Below are 27,221 nucleotides of genomic sequence, written 5' to 3'. Positions count from 1 at the left end.
TACTTTTTAATGTTCTACCTGGGTTTGTTGCATCAATCTGTACTGTAACAGGGTGCTGGGCCAACAAATCAGGGCCACATTCCCCATTGTCATCCAGACATTCAAGGTAGCTAACTTCTTGAGCCAAACAAAGGATTAAAGCCGCTTTGGAGCTGTTTTTTACAGGAAACTGTTTACAGATAGTGGGTAAGTGACATCCTTTTACTAGATGTGCCAGTTCTTGCTGTAGTGATGAGGTGAGAGGGCTGGTTGGAAGCCTAATGTAGGTGCAGACATCTTGTATGAGCTTCTTCATCCAAGAGCTAAGAGGTGGTTTTAGATCAACTCCACTTTTCAAGTCTTCTAGCAGCTGGTAGATTGCTCTAGGGAAGTGGTATGTACTGTCAACTGCTTTGGGATCCAAAGCCTTATAAACTCCTTGCCCAACTGTCTTTGCTAGAAAACTAATTCCGAACTTGTTGAGGATTTTATTTCCTGGGTATTGGGAAAGCACATTTGGGTTGTAATAAGACCAGTACCAAGCCTGGCCCGCAATAAGCAGGCCCCCACCTTCCGCCACAAATCTATGTATCTTTTCAGCTTCTGCATCACTATATGAGGTGCAGCAATATACACTGAGACCAGGAATCAAGTCAGAAGCCACACAAGATAAACCTTCATTCTGTAACACACAGAGGAGATCTTTCGATTGATCAACACCAATCTTTCCATTTCTGCCCATGTCTAGCCAAGAAACAGCATTGAGAATGAAGCTCTTCAGCTCTGACATGTCCAGGTAGCTTTCATGTCCACCCACAAAAACACGTCCTTTGCCGTAATATGCAGCACCAAAAAAGCATTGATTGTTGTTGCTGATTCCAATTGGAAATGTTAGCGACCCATGAAGAAGTAGTTCTGAGGGCACACTTTGTCCATGGATGTCCAAGTCAATAACACCTTGCATGAGATGCTTTAGATCCGCTGAAAAATTTATACTGTAAAAAAACAAAATCAGACAACCCCACAGCTATTAGTTTTGCATACAATAAGAAATGAAAAGCAATTATGACCTCTCAATAAAAACATACCATGTAAGATTTAAGTGGGGCAAATATTGACATATTGCATGAATGACAAATACAAAAAAATGTCCTTTATTTATTTTTTATCATAAGAACACTAATGCCGTGGGGACCTTCTGGCACATGGTTTGGGACTGCCCGAAGCTCCGGCCGTACTGGGTGGGGGTAGCAGAGAGGCTTAGTGACATAGGAGGGACCAGGGTGCCGTTGGATCCCATGGTGCTCCTTCTGAGTCATTTGGGTGAGGTCGAGGGAGACAGATATACTAAGCTATGCATTACATTCTCACTGTTTTATGCTAGGAGGGAGATACTGCTACGGTGGAAGTCGATGGGACCCCCCACCCTTGGTTCCTGGAGGAAGGCGGTGGACTCGGCTTTGCCCCTTTACAAACTCACGTATGAGAGTAGGCAGTGCCCTGCTAAATACGATAAGGTCTTGCTTGGGTGGATGCGCGGGACTGGGGGGCCGGGGGGGTGGGGGACTGAGAGATGGACCCCCCCCCCGCCCGGCATGGGGGCCTGTTGCCCCTTCCCCTCTCTCCCAGAGGCGCCACCTGATTCTGCCGACTGCTGAGTTACATACACATTGTGGTTGGGTACATGAGGATTTAGCGCAGGGGCGATGGTTATTTACCCTAGTGTACTCTAGGAAGGACTCCGGTTGGGTCTGCGCCTGGTAGTTTGCGGTTGAGGTGTGCTAGGGCAAGAGAGCCATGAATTTGTACCTCATTTGTTTATTTTACTTTTATTTATTTCCCCTTTTTTTTTTTCTTTTGATTTTCCTTTGTTTTATTATCTGCAAATGCTGAGAATGCTTGTTTCTGACTGTCACTGTTTCTCTGTAAAATCTGATTGTCGACTAATGCATATCTTGTAATGCTGTTTTCTTAAAGCGATGGTTCACCCTAAAATCCACTTTCTGTCACTAGATCCAGCATACTGCTGACATCTGCAGTATGCTGGATTTTTTTTTCTTTTTTTGTACTTATCGTTTTATCCGTATGTCTGCTCCGGCTCGAGCGGGGAATCCGTCGGGGAATGGGCGTTCCTAAGTAAAGCGCAGTTGATTGACGGGCTTGGATAGCACGTCACACCTTCCGGAAATAGCCGACGTGACTCTCGGCTGCTTACGGCGCTATACGGCGCCTGCGCCTGCCGTGTAGAGCTGACTGCGCAGGCGCCGTAAATTGCCGAGAGTCACGTCGGCTATTTCCGGAAGGTGTGACGCGCTATCCAAGCCCGTCAATCAACTGCGCTTTACTTAGGAACGCCTATACCCGGAAGGATACGCCGCTCGGAGCCGGAGCAGACATACGGATAAAACGATAAGTAAAAAAAAAATAAAAAATCCAGCATACTGCAGATGTCAGCAGTATGCTGGATCTAGTGACAGAAAGTGGATTTTAGGGTGAACCACCGCTTTAATTAAAACACCTTTCTGTTAAAAAAAAAGAACACTAATGCCACGTACACACGATCGGTTCATCCGATGAAAACAGACCGATGGATTTTTTCATCAGATATCCGATGAAGCTGACTTTCATCAGTCTTGCCTACACACCATCAGTTAAAAATCAGATGGTGTCCAACGCGGTGACGTAAAACACAACCGTGTGCAGAGAAAAATGAAATTCAATGCTTCCGAGCATGCGTTGACTTGATTCTGAGAATGAATGGATTTTTGACCGATGGATTTCCCCACAGACGATCGTTTTTTTTCTATCGGTTTTTTAACCATCAGACAATTTTAAAACAGGTTCTATTTTTTTCACTGATGGTAAAAAAAACGATGGGGCCCACACACGATTGGTTAGTCCGATGAAAAACGGTCCATCGGACCGTTTTCATCAGACGAACCGATCGTGTGTACAGGGCATAAGGGGTCTGTTTATCAATGCTTTCACCCAAGTTTCAAACAACTTTCATCCAAAATTCACACATGTTCCAACTAAGATTTACATCTAAAAAAAGTGTGAATCTTGGGTAATTGTTGTGTGAGTCTTGGTTGAAAATATTGATAGCCAGACTCCTAATACCTGCTTACATTTACAATGTCTTTGTTTGTGTAGAGGGAGAAATCTGTTTTTTTTTTAGCCATCTAACCTCTTGTAACATGCTATAAAACTACAACGTTGCAGTCTGGTCCCTGTGTGAGAAACAAAAGAGGAAATGGTAAGACTAAGGAAGGCCAAATTGAAGTTTTATGGTGTGAACTGACACCATGGGAAAAAGGCAAATTGCCTTGGTTTAGCAATGAAAATTGTGTGAATGAGCCCCAACTTTAAGGATTGGGTAACATTGAAAGGTTTGGGTTTCAGGCCCACTGACTTCTTGTGAATTGCTACTAAGCTACAATGTTGCAGCCTGGTCCCTGTGTAGGAAAATACAGAGAAAATGTTTCCAGCAACCTGATGACATCTCAGCCTAAGCAAAGGCACTTAATGGAAAATATGGACAACCGCACTCCAAAAAACCTTGATGGTTGTCTTTATTTAAAAAAGAAAAAATGCACTACAAGTCACAGCACACTACACATGAGTAAAACAGCTGCCGCGTTTCGCACTATAAATTAGTGCTTAATCATAGCTAGGAGCTATGAGCTATGATTAAGCACTAATTTATAGTGCGAAACGCATCAGTTGTTTTACACCCGTGTAGTGTGCTGTGACTTGTTGTGCATTTTTCCTTTTTTAAATAAAGACAGTCATCAAGTTTTTTTGGAGTGCGGCTGTCCATATTTTCTTTTTTCATTTGTTGCCTTGTGCATTGCCAGCACCCTTGAGCTCCTGAGACCATACTGATCATCCTAACACAATCCACCTGGAGCGGTAACTTTCTTTCTAAGCAAAGGCACTTACTGGAGCTCTAGAGCATTTTTTTAATGGCGAAAACTACATTGCTGTGAATAGTTTTAGATTAACTAATAACTGCAGCCCAGATAGCAAGCAAATGCGAAAATGACTTGCTAAGCTATTGCTAGACTTGCCAGGCTTAACAAGTTTGTTGCACAATTGCAGCAAGTCCGCATTGCATGGCTCCAGAACAACTTCCTTTGCAAACATTTTGCAGGTCTGCTGCAAGTTCTGGTTTAGCTATGTTGTGCAATAGTCATCCCACCATAGGGGTCACTGTGGCTGAATTGTCATGCTGTAGACTTGCAGAGCTCTTGCTGCATACTCACCACTGCTTTGCTCTTGCTAGAGACTTGCCACGCAAATTTGCTACAAATTGGAAAAGTGTCAACTAGAACTTGTGCTTCAAGTGCTCTGCAAGTGTACAACTTGCCAGTGAAAATGTGCAGCAAGTACAATTCAACTAGACTTACAATTCAACAGTGCCACAAATTTGTGGCAAGTTATCCTCGCTATCTGGGAGTAAACTATTTGGATTCTGTGGCAGCTATGACAATTTTATCACATCATGTTGGCAAAGTTAAAAATATCTAATCTAAAATTATACTTTGCAGATACTTAAAGCCAATCCTTGGGGGGTCCAAAAGGTGGCTGGGGGCATGCATAAATAATTTGGAGCCTGTAGCAGCCCAGATCTTGTCCAGGTGCAGAAGTTCCAAGCCCAAGAAGCTACTGCTCTTCTGTGCAGCTAGGCTACAACTCTACCTGTGTTCATCAAGTTTGGGGGCCTGTTTTCTAATATCCTGTGGAGTATTCAGAACTATACAGTGAAGATCAATGGCAGTTGCAGATACATTTTCAAGTGGACAAGTAACCCATTGCATGGAAGAATTAGTGCCAGTGGGTCTCGAGGGGAAGGGGGGGTTGTGATGTGTATTTTAGGGAAGGAGTACACGCTACACATGCTCATATCCATTTTTTCAGTCACCAGAGGTGGCTTCAAGGAGTCCTGTAGCAGCGGGGAGATTGGACACAAAAAATTCTTCGCCTTGGGCATGGTTGGAGGCATGGAATGGCTGTGTCTGGTCAGTGAGAAGTGCAGGAGACAGACTGCAGTAGTAAAGGCTTGGTTTGTTTTGGCCACAGTAACGAGCCCCTCATAGAACTGACTCCCAGAAGCCTAATTCCCTGTCTCGTAAAGAGCAAACCTGACCTCCAGACTACTCACAGGCTACTGCCCAGCCAACAAATAACTTATTAGGAAGTCATCCAAATCCTGTGTTCCTCCTGGAAAGGGGTGACGCCTGAGCTTCCTTGTTAGCTTGTCTTCAGAGTGTGATACAAAGGAAGATTTAGCTTGAGCATAGGTACGAGTATCCGTATGTACCCAGCCAAGTTATGTAGGAAGTGGAGAAGCACTACCAACAGTGATGCAAGGACTATATCTGGAAATGTTTGAATGTGCCTAAGCCATGTAGGAATCCACAATTCCCAGAATACTGGAGCAGGTTCGCTGATTTAAGGAATAAATGGAGATTTGGACACTCCATTTATAAAAACCAGTTTGTGATCAGAAAAGCTGGATGTAAAGATCGGGACTGGTCTGCCAACATCTGGGGTCCTGATGGCAAAATGGTCCAAGATCCACACCTGTGTTTCTACAGGTGAGCTGGATCCAGTATGTTTCTACTTCTACTGTGCTCTAATATGTGTGTGAGTGAGAGACCACCTTCAGATTTCTATGCTACTGTTGAGATTTTACAGAGGGGACCCTATGGCCTAATTTCTGGGATTGTAGGCGTGCATCTAAATCAAAGGGAAGAGTAATATTGAGTGCTACCATCTTGTCTAAGTTAGTGCGCAATCCTGAGATAACTAAAAAACAAGAGAGGACTTTCTGCAAGTTAGAGGGTGTAGTGATGGGATTGGTCAGAGTTAAAAGGGCATCATCTACAAAGAGGCTTAACTTATATTCGTGGCCCACATACGGGACTCCAGTTATGTTCTAGTCCTGGCAAAGTGCGAAAGCAAAGGGGTTCGAGGGTTGAAATGAAAAGAGTTGGGAAGAGAGGGCAGCCCTGTCTAGTACCCCTGTGGATCCTGAAAGGGGCAGAAAAGTAACTTGCATATTTGACCGAGGCCGACGGGACTGAATACAGGGCCTTGATCCATGTAAAAAAGCCTTCTCCAAAACCCCCAGCAGCTCAACACGAATCGCAAGTAATCCCATGACAGGGAGTTGAACACCTTGTAAATGTCTAGGGGGAGGAGAAAAACATTTTTTTTATGGTAGTTGAGAAGATGAATAAGACGGGTCACTTTCTGGACGTTGTCGCCCACCTGCCTGCCACTTGGTCCCTGTGAACCAGGAGGCTTAGGTATTGGTTTAAATCCTCATTGAGGAGAGAGATAGGTCTAAAGGCTTGTGGCTCAACAGCGTCATCCGCTGATTTGGGAAGCATGGTTAAATGTGCTCTGAGAGAAGGGAACCCTGTTTCAATGCATTAAAATAATCGATCTAATAGAATACCAAGAGGGGTGCAAATTTCTTATAGTACAGGCTGGAAAAACCATCAGGGCCCTGGGCGGTGGAGGTTTTCAAGGACTTAATCGCCTGAAGCATTTCCATTGCAGAGATGCTGGCATTAAGGGACTCACAAGCAGCAGTGGATAAGGTGGGGAGGTTAAGATTGCGAAAAAAAAATACTCCGCTGTGTCTTGTGTTCTTATATGCTTTCAATCCTTCCATTCACAGCTTGGGAGCAGCAGTGGTTTGATCGTGGGCACTGCTGATTACATGCTTCTTGGTGGGCCCGACTCTCTGCACACAGCGGCTCCAGGGGGCTTCCAGTCCTGATGTGTCTTACTGAGGGTTGCCACTTTTTCTTTAAGCCAAACCTGAACACATTAGCGGCACACAGCATTTTTTTTTCAATATACACTAAAGGATTGTAACAGACCTGGGACACCTTTGGGCACTCCAAAGAGAATAGTAATTTGGCACACATAGTGCCCCCTCACCTTCCTGTCATGCCCTGTTCTGAGCCACATTCCTGTCTGAATAATGTGTCCGGGTTTTAGGTGGACTGAAACCCGGGCACATGATTCAAAACCCAAACTGTCCAGGTGAATTCTGAACAGGTGGTAACCCTAGTCTTACTGGTGTGTCACTCTCCCTCTCATATGCATGCTGGATAGTGTGAATCACAGATTGACATGTGCCTGTTGTTAATAAATTGTTATCCTTACTGTTCTCTAACTTCTGCGACCCAGTGCTGTCTTTTCTTTACTTGTGTTGGAGTGAATCCACCCCTGATCCAGATTCAGGAGCTGCAGGAGTCACCCAACTTCAGTTTACTCACCTGGGACTTATTGTTTCATGGGACTAACCTTTCTTGGACTCATCTCCTTTGTATGCTGGTAGCGCTGAATTTTGGTGTGCCTCGGCACTCAGTATTGATGGTCAGACTGATATTAGAAGGATGCATCCAAGTATCCAGAGACAGAGACATCTGAGTAAAGACTTGAGTGTAGGATCCTGGTGACTGTTGCTACTGCTATCCCTTATGCATCAGTATAAGTGTTTGCCTGGTCTGAGACATTTTGGTGGTTCAGTGAATTTCCATGGGCATTTGATAAAAGGACTATCCTAAGAAGTAGGGACATAATGGAGAATGTCCTCTGTTCAGCTTTTGTGGAGTATCCCACTTCTCCCTAAGCCCTATCCAAGTTACTTAACAATAAAGATCAGAAAAGGCAAACCCTAGACTGTTCATTGAGTTATAAGAGTGGGTGTTGCCCTAGGGGGGTAAGTGCTACATATACAGTATATTAACATTTACTTAATAGTCATAAAGATATGATAAAATAAATGAATAGGTAATATGAATTTTCTGAACTACAGAGACCAGTGTATTCTTTATTACAGCGTTATCACTTCAAGGACTATTAGTCATAGAGTACTCACTCTTGATACACTGGACTCCATGGTATGTTCTCACTCATACAGAAGTTCCCCCTCTCTCCATATTTGTCAGTGAAATACACTCCAGAAACTGATGTTATTTTGTTCCCAGGAAAATGACACAGGACATTTTCCTTTTGGTGAGAGTAAGACCAGTACCAGGCTTGGGCTCCAATAAGCACCCCTCCACCTTGTCTCAAGAATGTGACAATATCTTCTGCCTGGCTGTCATCATATCCAGTAGTACAGAACACACCTAGATCATTCTTCAGACCAGACACTTTTTCCACCCTGTATCCAGAGGAGGACAGAGTCTTTTCCAGGTGACCTAGATTGTTGCTAACACCAATTACTGCTTCCAAAGAGGGTTTCAGCCAGGATATAGCGTTCTTCAGGAAATCCATGAATCGCGGTTGGTCTAAATATGACTCATGGCTCATGACCACTATTTTGCCCTTCCCATACTTAGAGGCGGCCAGGAGGACATGTTGTGCTGGAGTCACTAGCACTGGGAAGGCCGTGTCACCAGTCAGGAGAAGCTGGCAGGGTGTGCTGTCTCCAGAGAAGTCCAGGCTACTCAGGCCATGGACGAGTGAACTGTAGTCTTCTTTAGCTGCCATATTTCCTATAAACAAAAATATATGATCAATTTAGATAAAATGAAATGTTTGAAATTGTTCAAAGAGCAATCAAAAACAAATGAGTACTATCGATTAAACTTTTTCCTATTTGCTCTAAAAGATTTTAAGACAAGCTTTTGGGGTGTACACACTTCTTCAAGGTCCAAACAGTACTAATACACAAAGGGCCAGATCCACGAAGAAGTTACGCTGGCGTATCTATTGATACGCCGCGTAACTTCTAGGTTGCTCCGGCGTATCTTTGTTTTGTATCCACAAAACAAGATACGCCTGAAGCTGGGCTAGATCTGACTGGCGTACGTCTTAGTACGCCGTCGGATCTAAGGTGCATATTTACACTGGCCGCTAGGTGGCGCTTCCGTCCATTTCCGCGTTGAGTATGCAAATCAGCTAGATATGGCAATCCACGAACGTACGTCCGGCCGGCGCATTTTTTTACGTAGTTTCCGTAAGGCTTTTTTCGGCGTATAGTTACCCCTGCTTTATGAGGCGTACGCAATGTTAAGTATGGACGTCGGGCCAGCGTCTAATTTTCCGTTGTTTACGTTGTTTGCGTAAAACGTTTGCGAATAGGGCTTTGCGTAGAATTACGTTCACGTCTAAAGCATTGGCATGCTGGGGGTTAATTTGGAGCATTCGCACTGGGATACCCCCACGGACGGCGCATGCACCATTAAAAAAAAACGTCAATTACGTGGGGTCAAGTCAAATTACCATAAAACACGCCCACATCTTATCCATTTGAATTGCGCGCCCTTACGCCGGCAGATTTACGCTACGCCGCCGTAACTTTAGATGCAAGTGCTTTGTGAATACAGCACTTGCCTCTCTAAGTTGCGGCGGCGTAGCGTTACTACGATACGCTACGCCTGGGTAAAATTACGATCCGCTACGTGGATCTGGCCCAAAGTGTTAGTGGAATGTTAAAGTGGTAGTAAACTTGGCTGACAATACTTATTTTTTGGGGCCCCCAGGTGGGTTATGCCATAATGTACTAGTATGCACAGCATATTAGCACATTATGGCACACTTACCTGTCAAACCAAGCCCCCCAGCGCTGCACTATAATCAATCCCACGGGTCCTGGGCTCTTCCATCTTCGCCCGGTCTTCCTTCTGGGTTCTGTGCCTTTGACCACTTGTTTGGCTGGGCCGTAAATGTTCACTGAGCTGTGCGTGCGCGGCTCAGTGAACATGACATTAAAAACAAAATAAAAAGCAATGGTCCTACTCACAAAGGAATTATAAGTAAGCGCTTTTCAGACAGCTGGACTGGACCTCACGGCACCTGCCAGTAGAACTTCAGACATCTGAGCCGTTCAGATGTCTGAAGTTCTACTGGCAGGTGCCGTGAGGTCCAGTCCAGCTGTCTGAAAAGCGCTTACTTATAATTCCTTTGTGAGTAGGACCATTGCATTTTTTTCTGTTTTTAATAAAAAATTTAAGTGGTAATGCACAAGGTCGGTGCGCCCTCCTTTCTTTTCTTTTTGTTGTAGTACCTTTGACATGATACAGCAATGGTAAACTTCCCTGTAAAATCAATAACCTAAAATAACAATTAGAGAGAAAGTCTGTATTTCACAAATTCAACTGTTACTATACTGCAGGTAAGTAAGTGGTTAAAAACGTGAAATTTAATTATACGTTTGTTATGTCATACAATGCAAACTATGAAAATTGAATCTTTAGAGAAAAATCTTTATTGATTCGGGAGAACATTTTTCAGTTGTACAGTATTCAATAAAGCTTATTTCTTATGTCAATAAGGCTTATTCCTATTGTATTATATATTTGCATTAGTTATTCATAAAAATATTTAATACATATATATTATCATAATAAGAGTTACAAATGTGAGATCCCATGAAAAGTTTGAAAGTATTAGAAACTGTTAGGCTCAAGCCCTGTACACACGTGCCAGAATCGTTGTTTTTCCTGATGAGATTCTTGGCAAGAATATCTTGCCGCCCAAGTGTACAGACACTCCTTTCAAAAGAACCGCGGTTCTTTTGAAAGGCAAGAATGCGGTGACGTCATTGCGTACAACGAGCATGCGCTTGTCACATTCGATGCCGTCGCCACCATCTTGCTGCACCCTACCTATGCCTAGGAAGATACCGCACATGCGTCAAAGTCATTTTGAGCATGCGCAGGTTTCCATGACGATAGGTAAGTATACACACTCTCAGGTTTTTCGGCAGGAGAATCACAACGAGAAAATAGAGAACATGTTCTCTATTTTTCTCGTCTAGATTTTAGGCAGTTTTCTTGACAGAAAAACCTGAGAGCCTCTTACACACGCACGGTATACTCGGCAAGAAAACGCTGCCAGCAGTTTTCTTGCTGGTTCTTGCCGAGTAAACAGAGCGTGTGTACGAGGCTTTAGAGTCAAATTCCAATGACTTCAGTTTTAAGGAATTTAACTAATATCCTCAGCTAAATTATGTGGGGTAGACTTTCTTAGCCCATATATTTATGCTAACGCCAGGATGGCTAGGGAAATTCACACATGATTGTCAACCTTAGTCAATTAATGGTTTTCTCTGAAACCTAGGTCAAAGGGCTGTCATAAATTGTATTAGAGATAAACAAAATTAGAAGTAATATCTTATACAACACTGCCCCTAGAGGTGAAATTGGTAATTACCGCTATGACTAAGCACTAGTTTCAGTGCGAAACGCGTCAGTAGTCAGGTTTTTATTTTGCTGTGACTTGTAGTGCTGTCCTTCTTTTAATAAAGGCTACAATTTGTTCAGAGTGTGGCTGTCCAGAGACAATTTTTGTTCCTGCTTTGCTAAGTAACTGAAGCTTCTCAAAATTACAGAATTCTTAAAGTATTAATCTTTTCATGTATACCTTTTTGGTAATTGAATTGTTTTTGCATATACATTACTAAAACCATTTAAATATATGGCAAAGCAAATTGGAGTTGTATTATTTTTAACTGCAGTATGAAATAATTATATTCCAAATATTAAGAGACATACACAGTTTTGTCTTTCTTTAAAAAGCTAAAGCTTAAGTTTGTACAATGGTTTTATTATGATATATGTTTAGAAATGTATTCATCCTAAATTTAACATAAGTCTTAGACCCGGTTCACACTGGGGCGACACATCAGGCGGCTGAGCCGCCTGACGAGTCGCTTCCCATTGAATGCAATGGAACCATTCTAATAGGAGCGACGCAAGTCACTCCGACTTAGAAAAAGGTTCCTGTACGACTTGGAGGGCGGCTCGGGGCGACCAGCATTGACTTCTATACAGAAGTCGTTTTGCAAATCGCCTCTGAAGTCGTCCTCAGGACGACTTGCAGAGTCGCCCCCGAAGTCGTGCCGCTGCAGTGTGAACCGACTCCCTATTGGATTATCAAGCTGTGCACAATATAACATTTTGATTGTGCATTTATGAGTGTAAGTAGAAGGTCTGTTTGTTTTGAGAAGGCATCACACCATACTTAAAGCGGTTCTCCACCCTAAAGTGGAGTCCCGCTGATCGGAACCCGCCCCCCCTCCGGTGTCACATTTGACACCTTTCAGGGGGGAGGGGGGTGCAGATACCTGTCTAAAGACAGGTATTTGCACCCACTTCCGGCCTCACGCTACGGGCGAAAGACGGGTTTTTCTGACTTCCCGTCTGTCGCCCGTTGTGTGCTGGGAACACTCGGCTCCCAGCACACAGCGTGTGAGCCAATCGGCGGGCGCAGCGCGACTCGCACATGCGCCGTAGGGAACCGGGCAGTGAAGCCGCAGCGCTTCACTTCCTGGTTCTCTCAGCGTGGATGGCGGGGGGAGCAGCAGAGAGACGAGCGATCGCTCGTGCTCTGCTGCGATCAGCGCTGGACTCCTCCAGGACAGGTAAGTGTCCTAATATTAAAAGTCAGCAGCTGCAGTATTTGTAGCTGCTGGCTTTTAATATTTTTTCCCCATGGCACATCCGCTTTAATTAAACATCAATTGTTTTTACAAGTGTGAAACCATGGAAAGATATTCATTAAGTTACCAAGTCCAAAATATCTTGAAATGTGATATTTTGTTATAAGAACTTGTGTACAAATGTGATTATCTAAATCATCATTTATCTTTGATATTTAGAAGTATATCCATCTATTTGTATTATCACGAAATATACGAGGGGCCAGATTCACAAAGATTGGCTTAAGTTTAGGCGGGCGTAGCGTATCTCATATACGCTACGCCACCGTAACTTAGAGAGGCGAGTACAGTATTCACAAAGCACTTGCTCCGAAAGTTGCGGCGGTGTAGCGTAAATGGGGCCGTCGCAAGCCTGCGTAATTCAAATGTGGAAGGGGGGGCGTGTTTTATGTTAATGTGTGATGACCTGACGTTTTTTTACAAACGGCGCATGCGCCGTCCGTGTACATATCCCAGTGTGCATTGCTCCCAAGTACGCCACAATGACGTATTGGTTTCGACGTGAACGTAAATTACATCCAGCCCTATTCGCGAACGACTTACGCAAACGACGTAATAAATAAAAAAATCGAAGCGGGAACGACGTCCATACTTAACATTGCGTGCACCTCATAGAAGCAGGAGCAACGTTACGCCGTAAAAGCCTTACGCAAACAACGTAAAAAACTACCGCCGGGCGCACGTACGTTTGTGAATCGGCGTAACTAGGTACTTTGCATACTCTACGCCGAAAACGGAAGCGCCACCTAGAGGCCAGCGTGAGAATGCACCCTAAGATACGACGCCAGTCGCATCTTAGGCTAATGTCGGCGTATCTTTCTTTCTGAATACAGAAAGAAGATACGCCGGCGCAGCTTTGAATTTACGTGGCGTATCTATGGATACGCCGGCGTAAATCATTGCTGAATCTAGCCCACTTAGTTCATCTATCTTGTCTTGAGGCCTAACCGAATTTAACATCTCCTCCAGAAGATTATCAAATGTATTTTTTCAGCACCAACACTTCTATCCAAAGTCTGCGAAAGAGACACCTGACTTTATCTAAAAAATATTACAATTTTGGCCTGGGTGTACTATAATTTGGCTTCTTCACATAAGGCTTGCTCACCATTGTGCAACAATGTGTTATTGCCATACAAAGTCTGCCAATGAGACACCAAAATGTATCCAAAAAAAACCTCAAATTTTGTCCTGAGTGCACTAAAATGTGGCCTCATCATACAGACTGGCTCCCCAAGCTGTTGATTACAAAATAAAGAAAGCTTGCAGGGAAAATCAATTTAAATGTATTTTTTTTCTTTAAATATGTCAGTTTTGTTGTAGCAGGTTCTATACACAGTACAGATGGCCACGTTTCACTAAGGCACTATATTTAACCACGTCAATACCATGCACTTACACCCTCTTCCTGCCCAAGCCAATTTTCAGCTTTCTGCGATGTCACTGTTTATATGACAATTGTGCGGTCATGCTACACTGTACCGAAAAAGAATTTTTATAATTTTGTTCCCTCAAATAGAGCTTTCTTTTGGTGGTATTTGATTACCTCTGCAGTTTTTATTTTTTGCTATACAAATAAAAAAATACCAACAATTTGGAAAAAAATAAAAGTTTTTCTTTTTTTTCTGTTATCAAATTTTGTAAATAAGTACGTTTTCTCCTTCACTGATAGGCACTGATAAGGCGGCACTGATGGGCACTGATAAGGTGGCACAGATGAGGCGACACCAATGAGGTGGCACTGATGGACACTGACGGCACTGACAATGGGCACTGATATGAGGTACTGATGGGCACTGGTACTGATGGCGGCACTGATGGGTGGCACTGATATGCAGTATTGATGGGCATTAATAGGCGGCACTGATAGGCACTCATTGGTGGCACTAGTGGGCACTGATGGGCACTGAAAGGCTGCAATGATGGGTACTTATGAGTGGCACTAATAAGCGGCACTGCTGAGCACTGATAGGCGGCACTGCTAGGCACTGATGGGCATTGATACATGGTACTGATAAGCACTGATATGCAGCACTGATATGTATCCCTGGTGGCACTGGCACTGGTAAGAATTTTGGGTGGGCACTGGTTGTCAGCTGCCTGGGTATTGATTGGCAGCTGCCTTCGCACAGATTGGCATTTCCCTGGTGGTCTAGGGGGCATACCTGGTGGTCCAGTATGGATGCCCATCCCTGGTGGTCCTGGGCGGGCATCCGAGGGGGTGCTGCACTGATAAACTATCAGCACAGACTCTCCCTGTCAGGAGAGCAGCCGATCGGCTCTCCCCTACTCGCGTCTGTCAGACGTGGGGGAGGAAATGCCAGTCAGCGGCTCTTCCTGTTTACATCGTGATCAGCTGTGATAGGACACGGCTGATCACATGGTAAAGAGCCTTTGTTGGAGGCTCTTTATCGAGATCGGTGTATCGGTGTGTTTCAGACTGACACATCGCACCACCGATCGCCGTGATGCACGCCCCCTACGGGCGTGCGGCAGCTGTTATCCTGCTGGACGTCATGTAACGTCCAGTCAGGATAACTTAAACACCGCCCGGCCGTTTTTTTGCGGGAAGTGGTTAAAGGAAGTTAAAATTGTTATTATTTCACGTTAAGCATCATTAAAATCATTGCTCCTTTAAAAATATTTTTTTTTTTACTATTTGCATTGATACATGTCCCCCAGGGCAGTACCCGGACCCCCCTACCCTTTTTATGGCCACTAACTTGCATATAAGCTTCAAAATCTGTACTTTTGATTTTTCACGTTTAGGTCCCATAGACTTTAATAGGGTTTGCGTTTCAAGTCCAAACTTTTGCGATGTATCATAGTTCTGGCTTAAACCCGACCAGGGGGGTGTTCGGCCCAACTCTAGTGCAGGGCTCAGGGGTGCATAATTTACAGTGTGCAGAGGTAAGGAGTGCACAATATGTACGGTCATCCACTAGTATTTAAAGGGTCAGTGCTTGCATAGAGATCATTATCTGTGGGGAGCATAGGGTAAGTACTGCACAAGTACGTTCTTCTAGCAACTCCCAATTTTGCCTTTATTATTAGTGGGACCCTGCACACTCTCCCACCACTCTTCCTCAACCTTGAGCTACCACTCCTCATTGGCTAAGAAAGAAGAGGGAAGTGTCCCAGCTCAACACTGTATCTTGGCCTAGGCCAACAAGGCCTAGGGCAGCACTTTGCAGGGGGGCAGCATGAAGAGCGTCCCCGCCAGCTTGCGCTACACTTTTAGTGCAGCGCCAGTCTTATGAGGTGGACTGGGCCGCAAGACAAATCGGTCTGATGCCCCCATAAAGCAGCCACACTACTGCCGGTATTATAGGGATGGCGCATACACAAGGGACACTGATATGGTCACCTGTCAGGTAGGTAGTAGGACTCTCCTGCAATCCTTTTCTTGTGTCAGTTGTACATATTAGGGAATCTTAATTTTATTTATGTTGATTGCTGATAAGAAAAATAAACAGATGGATTTATTTGTTCTTGCCCCCAATCCTTCCTTTGCTCACTGCCTGGACCACATACATTAATCACTGTGCTATATGTTTTCTGGTGCACCACTGGCATGGTTATAGCCTCTTAGTCCTCCATAAATGTAGAAGAAATTTGTGCTTAAAGTATGTAGCGCCCCCTTACTTTCAGTATGGGCACTATGCTAAAGTTAGTGGGGAATGGGAGAGTTACTTTGCTCCCATTCAAAATTTTCCTAAAATTGGGACTTCTGTCACTCCAGAAACGTCCACTGGGTCAGTCTGTGCTCCAGGGATGCAATACCATCCCTGGCCAGCAGTTGGCACCAGAGGGGTTCTGGCAGAACAACTTTCCCCAGCAGCCAATCAGAGAAGTTTCTCCCTTGCAAGGCATGCTGGGGAGGGGTATATCTTTGACAGGTGTCATGTGCTAAGCATGTTTCACGGGGTACCGGTTCCAGGTGTGGCATCCACCTTCAGGCCAGAATTGCAGTCTGCATAAACCCTCATCCGGAGGTAAAAAAGGGACTCCAGTGACTTGGGACTCCCAACAGGGCTTAAACGAACCAATCGGGGATTTGGTGACCGGAATGTTGGCAGGTACGTTTTGCTGTCATCCGGTGACCTATGCTAAAACCTACTGGGAGGATTCGCTCCATTTACCCATCTAGCTCACCTAAAGTAATTGGCCTGTGGCAGAGGCCCTAGAGCCTGGTCTGTCAGAGAGATCTGTTCCTCCCAGAAAATCCTAAGTGACACTTTAAAGTCCGGGGGCACTTTACCCACTCCAACTAGAGTGACGACGAATTAGGCCTCGTACAGACGAAGGGTTATCCGCTGGAAACGGTACAAACCATCGGATCAAAATCCGTGCGGAAAACAGCCGCGGTCACGTGTCGCGCCGTCGCCGCGATGATGACGCGGCGACGTGCGCGACGCTGGAAGGTAAATACTTCCACGCATGCGTCGAATCATTACGACGCATGCAAGGGAGGGGAGCGGACGGACTGATCCGGTGAGTCTGTACAGACGACCGGATCAGTCCGCTGGACTGGATTCCAGCGGATAGATTTTGTAGCATGCTACAAAATTTTTATCCGCTGGGAATCCGTCGGCTGGATTTTTATCAGCCGGGAAATGTCCGCTCGGACGTACAGACGACCGGATCTATCTGCTGGAACTGATCCGCGGATCAATCCCAGCGGATAGATCCGGTCGTCTGTACGAGGCCTAACAGTTTGGTACTCTATTGAGCAAGTACTGCTCAATTAATATCCGGGCCTGACATTGCAAGGTTTATGTTCTCATTTTTCTTCATCAACCTGCTCTTCCCACTTAATGTTGATGTTGGCCGTGTTTGGCCTGGAATAAAGCATTGGAAAACCCTTTATTCACTGTCTGGACCTTCGCTCACTGCTTTGTTCTTCAACTACACCCATACACCACATTAAGGTAACTCAATATGCCGATCCCAATAACAAATCAGCGGCTCCTTCGGGGGTAGCGCTACAAGTAGAACTATAGACAACACTTTTTTTCCATTTTGGATAGAGTAAGGGAGGATTACAGCCCTTGTTAATTTTGTTTTTTCATCCGTTAATTTCTCTTTATTTCCTGCCCCATAGCCAAAAAGGAAGTGAGAGGAAATCTCTGCAGATTAAGGGAATCCCCCCCCCCCCAAGGCCCTCAGAACTAGTGTCCCCACTGAAAAATGTCAGGGCAGGTCTTAAACAGATAGGGGTATGACCTTGACAGGAAGGGGTGGATCATATTTAAATTAGAGATTGCACGAGTTTAGTCAGGCCTAGGGCAACACAAAACCTAAATACATCACTGGCCCAGCCTGTAGGCATAGAGAGGAGCTTGAGTGATGTCACAGAGGTGAGAGGGGCTACAGCGTGCGCTGTTTTAACTTAATGAAAGACACTCTGGTATTCGTCTATATTTTATCTTGACTAGAACCTTCAGGACCCTGGTGCAAGACACCATGATGGGCCCCCCTGACCCACTGGTTTTGGGGTCCTTTCCTCTGGTCTTGGGGTCCTTCCCTCCAAGCCCTGAGACTTTAACTGATCCTGTGGCCCTTTACTCCTGTTGTGGGGCCCTTGATTTTATGGTCCCGCCATGGGACCCTTTCCTGCCACCTTGGGGACCCCCACAGTGGTGGAATGCCAGGGCCTGGTTGCAAGTGCAACCTTTGCAACCCTGATTGTTCCGCCACTGTCTCACCTTCAATGATTGCACACACACACAGAGCTCACCCCCACCGATCGCACACACAGGGCTCACCTTCACTGATCGGACACACAGGGCTCATTTCCACCGATCATAAACACAGAGCTCATCTCCACCGATCGCATACAAAGAGCTCATCTCCACAAATTGCACACACACAGCTCCTCTCCACCCATTGCAAACACAGGGCTAATTTCCACTGATTGCACACACAGAGCCCACCTTCACTAATCGCACACAAAGGGCTCACCTCCACTGATCACACACAGGGCTCACCTCCACCGAGTGAGATCCATGAAACCACATGAGCGTCGGTTCACTGAGTGTTGCACATTGCAAATTGCGAAATGGAAGGAAAATGATAAATACAAATATAAAGAGAGAGCACTCCTATGGCCACATCCGTTTAGAATATTGGTAAAAGAGAAAAAAGGGGCAGAGAGCTGTCTTAAGGTCGGACTTTAGAGGCACTTTTGGATGAGAGTTGAAGTATAATTTTTTTTATTATTATTAATGACAATTTTGCCTGTCGAAATTGCTACAGAAGATCAGATTTTCTGAAAATTTGAGAACCAGCTCTCAATCTTTTGCTGGCGGAATGTCTATACTGACACCCAACTTCCATGGGTAGATCCTCAGTGAGTTAGACAAAAGATCCTTCTCCAGACCAGGGACCAGTTCCTAGTTCATCACAAACTAATTGGTAGCAGCAAGGGCAGGTGAGATGGTGGATGAGTGCCTGTACACCATGGATACAGGCACATTCTTGAATATATTGGAACTGGTGTTTGCACAGCCTGCAGAAGAAGGTCAGGGAGTTAGGTCTTGGCTATAAGGGACTCACCAAGGAACAGCATGTTAGGAGGCTGGAGGATGCTGGCTAGCCAGAGTGGTGAACCACTTCACAGGAAAGATTGGTCAGAGCTCCCTGGTCCCGCCAATAAGAGCCCATCTGGTATCAAAATATGAGATAACCATACTGGAGGAGGATGCCACAATACAAGGAAAATAAAAAGGTACCAAAAAAGGCAGCAGGAGTGAAACGCTGCAATGAACTGAACAGCTGCCCCTTTGTCAGCACCCAGCCAGTCCCTTGGGAGGTGTGACCAGTAGGTTGATGGAAACCCCATAAATAGTCGGAGGCCCAGAGGTGTGTGGGTCCTGAGTCCAGTCCTGCAAGAGGGTTCTCTGCCCCATAGGGAAGTCTGCGGGAACTGCTGCTTGAAGGTCATTGAGGTCCCAGATGTAGTCTAAGCCTATTCAAAGTCTGGTTTGGGATTTTTTTAGGGTCTGGAGAGCTCACTGTAAAGTACCCGGTGGAAGTTGGGGGAGAGTGCCCAGCTGTCCTGTGGTTTTGTGAGTCTGTGTCTCCTTCACTGAAGAGTGTCTGGTGGATATTGGAAACAGGCAACCGATGATCCAAAATTCTGTGCCCTAGTGGTTGTGTGCAGTTTTTAGTTCTTCAAAAGGAAGTTTTAGGCATTTCTCAGCCAGTGGTGCATCTTGTCCAAAATCAAGCTCATAGTATTTCCTCCCCGACGTGCCTCTTCCCCTGACTTTCTCTGTCAAAAGCAATGGCACAACCATCAACCCATCCCCTCGTGGCAGGGTGCTAGAAGTTATGCTGGATTCTGAACTCTCCTTTGGGCCCCACATCCCAATCACTTTCCAAAGCTTGCCGCCTCAACCTCAACAACATCTCCCAAATATGTCCCTTCCTAACCACAAAGCTTCTGATTCACTCCCTGGTTATCTTTTGCCTAGACTACTGCAAAAACCTCCTCATCGGCTTACCTTTAAACAGGTTATCCCCCCTTCAGTCCTTAACCACTTAAGACCCGGACCAAAATGCAGGTAAAGGACCAGGCCCTTTTTTGCGATTCGGCACTGCGTCCCTTTAACTGACAATTGCACGGTAGTGCGACATGGCTCCCAAACAAAATTGGCGTCCTTTTTTTCCCACAAATAGAGCTTTCTTTTGGTGGTATTTGATCACCTCTGCGGTTTTTATTTTTTGCGCTATAAACAAAAATAGAGCGACAATTTTGAAAAAAATGCAATATTTTTTACTTGTTGCTATTATAAATATCCCCCAAAAATATATAAAAAAAACGTTTTTTTTCCTCAGTTTAGGCCGATACATATTCTTCTACCTATTTTTGGTAAAACAAAATTGCAATAAGCGTTTATCGATTGGTTTGCGCAAAATTTATAGCGCTTACAAAATAGGGGATAGTTTTATTGCATTTTTATAAAAAATAATTTTTTACTACTAATGGCGGCGATCAGCGATTTTTATCATGACTGCGACATTATGGCGGACACATCGGACAATTTTGACACATTTTTGGGACCATTGTCATTTTCACAGCAAAAAATGCATTAAAAATGCATTGTTTACTGTGAAAATGACAATTGCAGTTTGCAGTTTGGGAGTTAACCACAAGGGGGGCGCTGAAGGGGTTAAGTGTGACCTCATCTGTGTTTCTAACTGTAGGGGGGTGTGGCTGTAGGTCTGACGTCATTGATTGTGTGTCCCTATATTAGGGAACACACGATCGATGACGGCGCCACAGTGAAGAACGGGGAAGCTGTGTTTACACACAGCTCTCCCCGTTCTTCAGCTCCGGGGACCGATCGCGGGACTCCAACGGCGATCGGGTCCGCGAGTCCCGCGGCCGCGGTCACGGAGCTTCGGAACGGGTGAGCGCCTGCGACTCATGGCTGGGCATTTAACAATCACGTACAGGTACAGATCGGCGTTAGGTGGTCCTTAAGTGGTTAATGTATGCTGCTGCCACACTTACAAACTGCTCAGCGTCTGCTACCCCTCTCTGCCAATCACTCCACTGGCTGCCACTCAACAAATTAAATTCAAAATAGTAACAATAACTTACAAAGCCATTCAAAAATCTGCCCCCAGCTACATCAATCGCCTAATCTCAAAATACCAACCAAATCATCCTCAAGACCTCCTGCTCTCTAGCTCCCTCATCACCTCCTCCCATACTCGCCTCCAGAACTTCTCCCGTGCCTCTCACATCCTTTGGAATTCCCTAAGCCCAATATGTCCAACTATCTCCAACTCTATCTACTTTTAGGCAAGCCCTGAAAACTTTTCTCTTCTGAGAAGCCTATGCAACTTCACTTTAATTTTCTCCGTTAGATCATCCCCCACAGTTATTACCTTTTGTATCACTTCGCCCTCTCTTCTAGATTGTAAGCTCTAACAAACAGGGCCCTCTAATTCCACCCGTATTGAATTGTATTGTAACCGTACTGTCTGCCCTAACGTCGTAAAACACTGCACATACATTTGGCGCTATGTAAATCCTGTATAATAATAACAATAATCTTGTGGCATATCTCTGCCAGAACAGTGTGAAGAGAAGTATCATTGATCAAATCAGTTTCCTATGCTTCCCTTCATCACCTCCAAGTTTAAATTTGCAATAAAAGCATAAAAGACACTCCTCGGCAGTGGCAGCTGGTGCTCGATATTTTTTGGGGGGGGCAAACAAACCCAAGCCCACCCTTTTTTAAGCCAATTAGAACCTCAGGCCCCATACACACCATAGAATCCATCCGCAGATAAATCCCAGCAAATGGGTTTCAGCGGATAGATCCTATGGTGTGTACACGCCAGCGGATCTTTATCCGCGGATATATCTCCCCTGGGATGGATTCCAGCAGATCGGATATTCGCTGACATGCAGAACAAATCCATCTGCTGGAATCCATCCCAACGGATGGATCCGCTGGTCTGTACAGACTCACCGAATCCATCCGTCCGAAGGGATCCCCCGCATGCGTCGCAATGATTCAACGCATGCGTGGAATTCCTTATATGACAGCGTCGCGCACGTCGCCGCGTCATAATCGCGGCGACGGCGCGACACGTCATCGCCAGAGGATTTCGGCGCGGATTTCAATGCGATGGTGAGTACACTCCATCGCATTAAAATCTGCTGAAATCCTCGAGAGGATTTATCCGCGGAAACGGTCCGCTGGACCGTATCCGCGGATAAATCCTCCCATGTGTATGGGGCCTCAGGCTTAGGGGGGTGGCGCCCCTGCGCCCTTAATGGACATGCCGCCACTGCTCCCAAAACTGCTACTGAGCCAGTGTGGAAAAGGAGATGATGTGTGCCTGCACTAACTTTTGGGGAAAAAGATCGGTTTATCAGCTACGGCTCCTTCAGGGGTGCGCTACATTTGTGTATATACAGTGGGCTAGATTCAGGTAGATTTGCCTATTGTTACGGCGGCGCAGCGAATCGTATTTACGCTGTGCCGCCGTAAGTTAGAGAGGCAAGGGCCGGATTCAGAAAAGAGATACAACGGCGTATCTCCTGATACGCCGTCGTATCTCTGAGTGCGGGAGGTCGTATCTATGCGCCTGATTCAAAGAATCAGTTACGCATAGATATCCCTAAGATCCGACAGGTGTAAGTGTCTTACACCGTCGTATCTTAGGCTGCATTTTCTGGCTGGCCGCTAGGTGGCGCTTCCGTTTGTTTACGCGAGGAATATGCAAATTAGTATTTACGCCGATTCAGAAACGAACGACCGCCCGGCGCTTTTTTTTTACGTCGTTTGCGTTCGGCTTTTTTCGGCGTATAGTTACCCCTGCTATATGAGGCGTAGCTAATGTTAAGTATGGCCGTCGTTCCCGCGATGAAATTTGAAATTTTTACGTCGTTTGCGTAAGTCGTTTGCGAATACGGCTGGACGTAATTTACGTTCACGTCGAAAGCATGGCGATTTGCCGATGTCATTTGGAGCATGCGCACTGGGATATGTCCACGGACGGCGCATGCGCCGTTTGTTGAAAACATCAAAAACGTGGGGTCAGTACTATTTTACATAGAACATGCCCCCAACCAGCCTATTTTGAATTAGGCGGGCTTACGTCGGTCCAGTTACACTGCGCCGACGTAAGTTTAAGCGCAAGTTGTATGTGAATACACAACTTGGGGCCATATTCCGTAGATTTCGGGCGGGCGTCGCGTAAGCCATTTACACTCCGCCGCCCCAACCTACAGGAGCAAGTGCTGTATTCCCCAAACACTTGCTCCGTAGTTTGGGGCGGCGTAGTGTAATTGGCCCGGCGTATCCCCGCGTAAATCCAAGGGGGCGGCTTTTATTTAAATTAAGCGCGCCCCCGATTCAGACGAACTGCACATGCGCCGGGCTTAAAATAGCCCAGTGCGCATGCTCCAGTTCTCGGCGTAAAACGTCAATGACGCCGACGTGTGCATCACTGACGTAAAGTCGTATTCAAGAACGACTTAGGGAAACGACGTACCCGACGGGAAAAGACGACGCGGACCTGACGCCATACTTAACATGGCGTACGTGGGACTGGCGTAAGGTTACCCCTCATATAGCAGGTGTAACCTTACGCTTACGCAAACGACATTAGCGACGGTTACGCAACGCGAATTCGTTCGGGAATCGGCGTATCAGGCTCATTTGCATAAACAAATGAGACCTGAACGTAAACGCCACCAGGCGGCCGGCTGGGAAATTAAATTTAAGATCCGACAGTGTAAGTGACTTACACATGTCGGATCTTAAGCGTATCTATGCGAAAATGATTCTAAGAATCACTCGCATAGATACGCGGGCCAAAAATGAGAGATACAACGGAGTATCCTGAGATACTCCATCGTAACTATACTCAGAATATGGCCCACAGTAAATAGTTGAATGAAATTTTTTTTGGGGAATTAATCCAACAAAACAATGTAACAAAGAGCAATCATACCTGTCACAGAAGCAGACGATCGTGAGTACTGCCAACAAACCCTGTCCGGATTTTGTTTTCCAGTACGGGGATGTCCAAGAAAAAATTATTTACGTTGGGTGGAGTCCATAAAGGAAAAATAAATGTAACTGTTAGCACATTGATGAAATGGAGATTATGAACAGCAGGACAGACAGGATAACAAGGGGAAGTTGTTTGTGAACTCATGCACAGACATCATTTGAGATTAGGGAATGAGTCAGCTACTTTTACAATGCACAGTTTAGAACAGTGAATGAGATTGTCCTGCCTGTGAGCTACACATTTTTAGATGAGCAGTAGAGGCTGCCATTCCAAATGTAGTATGCCAACATAGTTGGAAAAATACTGGAGAGTTTACTAAGGATGTGGAGATGGTGAAGGTATTAAATGTATTCTTCTCCTCAGTCTTCACGAGGGAAACGGGAGGCTTCAGTAACCAAAACTGCAATTTGTATCCTCATGGCATGTCACAGGAAGCACTCTCATGACTAAGAGAGGATAGAATTAAGAATAGACTTGAAACACTCAACATTAATAAGTCACTGGGACCAGATGACTTGCACCCGAGGGTCCTTAACCACTTCCCCACCAGCCGCCGTCTGGAAACGGCGGCAAGGTGGTTGCTTAACTGGGGGTCGCCGTTCTGAAACGGCGCCCCGCAGAAGCAGCAATGCGCGCCGCCTCGGGCGCGCACACAGAAATTTCTGTGCGCGCCGGGTCTATGAGACCCGGCGCTACACAGATCTAGGTAAATGACCAGCAACAACGGTCATTTACCATGTGATCGCGCCGTCCAATGACGGCGCGATCACAATGTAAACAAAGGAGGTCAGGGAAAGTTTACCTCCTCTCCTCTCCTCACACGGTATCAGCGGGAGAGAAGAGGAGATAAACTGTGAGTTTATAGTGCCCATAGTGTCACATCAGTGCCCAATCTGTGCCCTAAAGTGCCCAATCTGTGCCTAAAGTGCCCAATCTGTGCCCAACAGTGCCACATCTGTGCCCAGTAGTGCCACATCTGTGCCGCATCAGTGTCACCAGAGCCGCACCAGTGTCACCAGAGCCGCACCAGTCACCAGAGCCGCACCAGTCCTCTAATATTGCCACAACAGTGCCGTACCAGTGCCGCCTGTGCCCACCAGTGCCGCCTGTGCCCACCAGTGCCGCCTGCGCCCACCAGTGCCGCCTGCGCCCGCCAGTGCCGTCTGCGCCCACCAGTGCCGTCTGCGCCCACCAGTGCCGCCTGTGCCACCAGTGCCGCCTGTGCCACCACGGCCACCTGTGCCCACCAGTGCCGCCTCTGCCCTCCAGTGCTGCCTGTGCCCACCAGTGCTGCCTGTGTCCACCAGTGCTGCTAATCGGTGCACACCAGAGCCACCTGTGCCCACCAGAGCCACCTGTGCCGCCTGTGCCCACCAGTGCCGCCTGTGCCCACCAGAGCCACACCCGTGCCACTACAGTACACATAAGTGCCGCCTGTGCCCACCTGTGTCCACCAGTGCCACCACAATACTCTGCAGTACAGCCTCACCAGCCACCAGTATGGCAAAAAAATTCTTTACCGGCGAGCAGGCCGTACATCTTCTACTTGCCATGAGCGATGAGAGCAGCGAGGAGTCTCTGTCCGATTCTGATTCGGCCTATGAACCCGTTATAGACAGTGGGTCCGATTCAGAATCTGAAGAAGAACATGTGCCCAGGAAAAAAAGGGGTGCTGGCGTGGAGAAGCGGCCTACTCCCAGACGCGCAGGGCCGTCCACCTCAAGCGCTGTGCCTACCACCTCAAGCGATGTGCCGTCCACCCCAAGCGCTGTGCCGTCCACCCCAAGCGCTGTGCCGTCCACCCCAAGCGATGTGCCGTCCACCCCAAGAGCTGTGCCGTCCACCTCAAGAGCTGTGCCGTCCACCTCAAGAGCTGTGCCGTCCACCTCAAGAGCTGTGCCGTCCACCTCAAGCGATGTGCCACTGCAACAAAGCCCAGGCACCAGTAGGGTGTCATCTCAGCCCCAAAGGGATAGGGGCCATGCCAGCCTTCCCTATGGCCTTCAAAACCCCCTGTGGCTTCCCCCTAATTCCGGAGCAGCAAATATCCCCCCCTTCACTGCCCAGCCAGGTGTCCAGGTGAACACAGAAAACTTTTCTATGATTAATTTTTTTAATTTAGTTTTCACCGAAGATTTCCTATCCTTCATTGTGGCCCAGTGCAATCTCTACGCACAACAGTACGTAAGAAGTGTTGATTATAACTTGAAGCGAGTGTGCGCATGCGTATTGTGACACGCTCACATGACCCGAGCTGACCAATTGGCGATGTGATGCGCTTCACGCGCTGTTGCTCTACTTCCGCCCTAAGTGGACTCCGGTCGTGTAGGGCGCGTGCGCGATATGACGCGCGCACGTGACTCTAGTTGGCCAGTAAGAGAGGAGACACGCTCCACTTGCTGACTAAATTATCCCTCCGCCCAGGCTGTTCCAATGGATCGCGGGTGCGCATGCGCAACATGACGCGCACACGTGACCGCGGACAGCCAATGAGAGCAGAGATGCGCTCCACGGGCGGATATTAATACTAGGTCATGGATTAGCTTAGTCACGCCCTCAGAAGAAGTCAACCAATGACGAAACGCGTCAGGGCGTGACGCTAATCCAATGACCTAACACTGTGCACAGCCTTTTGGAATCAGGAACAGGAAAAAAGTCTGCTCTTAGTAAACTGCGCTGTCCGGCCAGAAAGACTCACAGGCACAGTACTGACATCTATTGTTATTTTTGCTTGTCATTATTACATTTATGGTACGCTGAATGTATTAGGGGATGTGTTTTTGGGGCTCAATAAAATTCAGACTTATTTAAAACAATATTACACTATTTGAGTTCCCTCTGTTTCCATGTGATGGCGATTTGATTGAACACAAACACATTGGCTGGTGGAGAGTGCAACATCCAGGAGATATACAGAGATACATGCTCAAGGCTTTACTTTTGCTTAATTGTGGTGAGTGCATCCCCTTAAGGGGTTTATCCCCCCACGTGGTGAACGCCCCCTCTGGTGAAGGAAGCACTTATTGAAGATTTTCTCTGCCTATCTATCAGCACTATCATCTGATTTCCTATATATTATTATGGACATATAGAAGTGTTTCAGACGTTGGTCTGGGAATAGCGCTGCTACAGTGTTTATTTGAACTTTGGACCTTTTATGGTTTTAGAAGTTTTATATTTACTGTGTATTTATCAGTACGTAAGAAGTAACCCTGATTCC

At 46.2% G+C, this 27,221-nt stretch overlaps 1 protein-coding gene across 1 annotated transcript in view; it reads right to left on the bottom strand.

Annotated features, from left to right (window-relative positions):
* LOC120931579 (TRPM8 channel-associated factor homolog) overlaps positions 1-24,103 on the bottom strand; it is a 61,115-nt gene extending 37,012 nt beyond the window's left edge. Inside the window, exons 1-3 of the mRNA XM_040343161.1 lie at positions 23,939-24,103; positions 7,883-8,504; positions 19-974 (exon numbers count right to left, since the gene is read on the bottom strand). Coding sequence (XP_040199095.1) covers positions 19-974; positions 7,883-8,499 — 1,573 coding nt within the window. The 5' untranslated portion in view covers positions 8,500-8,504; positions 23,939-24,103. The remainder of the gene's footprint in view (positions 1-18; positions 975-7,882; positions 8,505-23,938) is intronic.
* Between the last annotated feature and the right edge of the window lie 3,118 nt (positions 24,104-27,221).

This window comes from Rana temporaria, chromosome 3 (assembly GCF_905171775.1).
Source record: "Rana temporaria chromosome 3, aRanTem1.1, whole genome shotgun sequence".
In the NCBI taxonomy this organism is placed as follows: Eukaryota; Metazoa; Chordata; class Amphibia; order Anura; family Ranidae; genus Rana; species Rana temporaria.
This window is presented reverse-complemented; position numbering and strand designations above follow the sequence as displayed.